Genomic DNA, 590 nt, shown 5'->3' on the forward strand with positions numbered 1-590 from the left:
GTCAAGAACCATAAAGAATGTCAACATTTAAGAAGAAGGACCTGAGAAAAATATTTGAGAACCAGCTTGAGTTTCTCCTAATTCACTGATTTTGGGACTTTATGTATCCACAGGAATTTTGCTGTTTGGCTCATTTGTTAAAAGATCTTGATGTGAAAGTGATAGTTGATCTTATTTTTTTTTCATTAATAGATACAGATGAATAAATCTCAAAGTGTGGACCTTAAAGAGTTTGGTTTTACTCCAAAAGCTTCCCTTCCAAAAATATCAAGGTACAAATACAATGTTAATATCTAAAGTAAAATAGTCATTATAAACTTTTTTTAAAGTTTTTTTAAAGTTTAAAGTTTTTAAGATTAATAAGATAATCACTTATTCAGGGAAAGATGGTCACTGGCTACCCTCAAATCACAGTAATCATTTAGTTCCATAATGAAGCAATGGCATCATAAAGGTTTCAGTATCTTTGACACTCTCAATTTATTTAGAACTCTACAGTTATAGAATACTTTAACATTCATTAAATCATCTCTTTCCGGGCCGGGCGCGGTGGCTCACGCCTGTAATCCTAGCTCTCTGGGAGGCCGAGG

General features: G+C 33.2%; 1 protein-coding gene across 1 annotated transcript in view; it reads left to right on the forward strand.

The window, feature by feature from the left end:
- Nucleotides 1-590, forward strand: part of HFM1 (HFM1, ATP-dependent DNA helicase homolog (S. cerevisiae)) — a 123,456-nt gene that overhangs the window by 108,975 nt on the left and 13,891 nt on the right. Inside the window, 1 exon segment of the mRNA XM_012661019.1 lies at nt 193-285. Within this exon segment, the coding sequence (XP_012516473.1) occupies nt 193-285 (93 nt within the window).

The sequence above is a fragment of the Propithecus coquereli genome, unplaced genomic scaffold, assembly GCF_000956105.1.
Source record: "Propithecus coquereli isolate 6110/MARCELLA unplaced genomic scaffold, Pcoq_1.0 Scaffold7, whole genome shotgun sequence".
Lineage (NCBI taxonomy): Eukaryota > Metazoa > Chordata > Mammalia > Primates > Indriidae > Propithecus > Propithecus coquereli.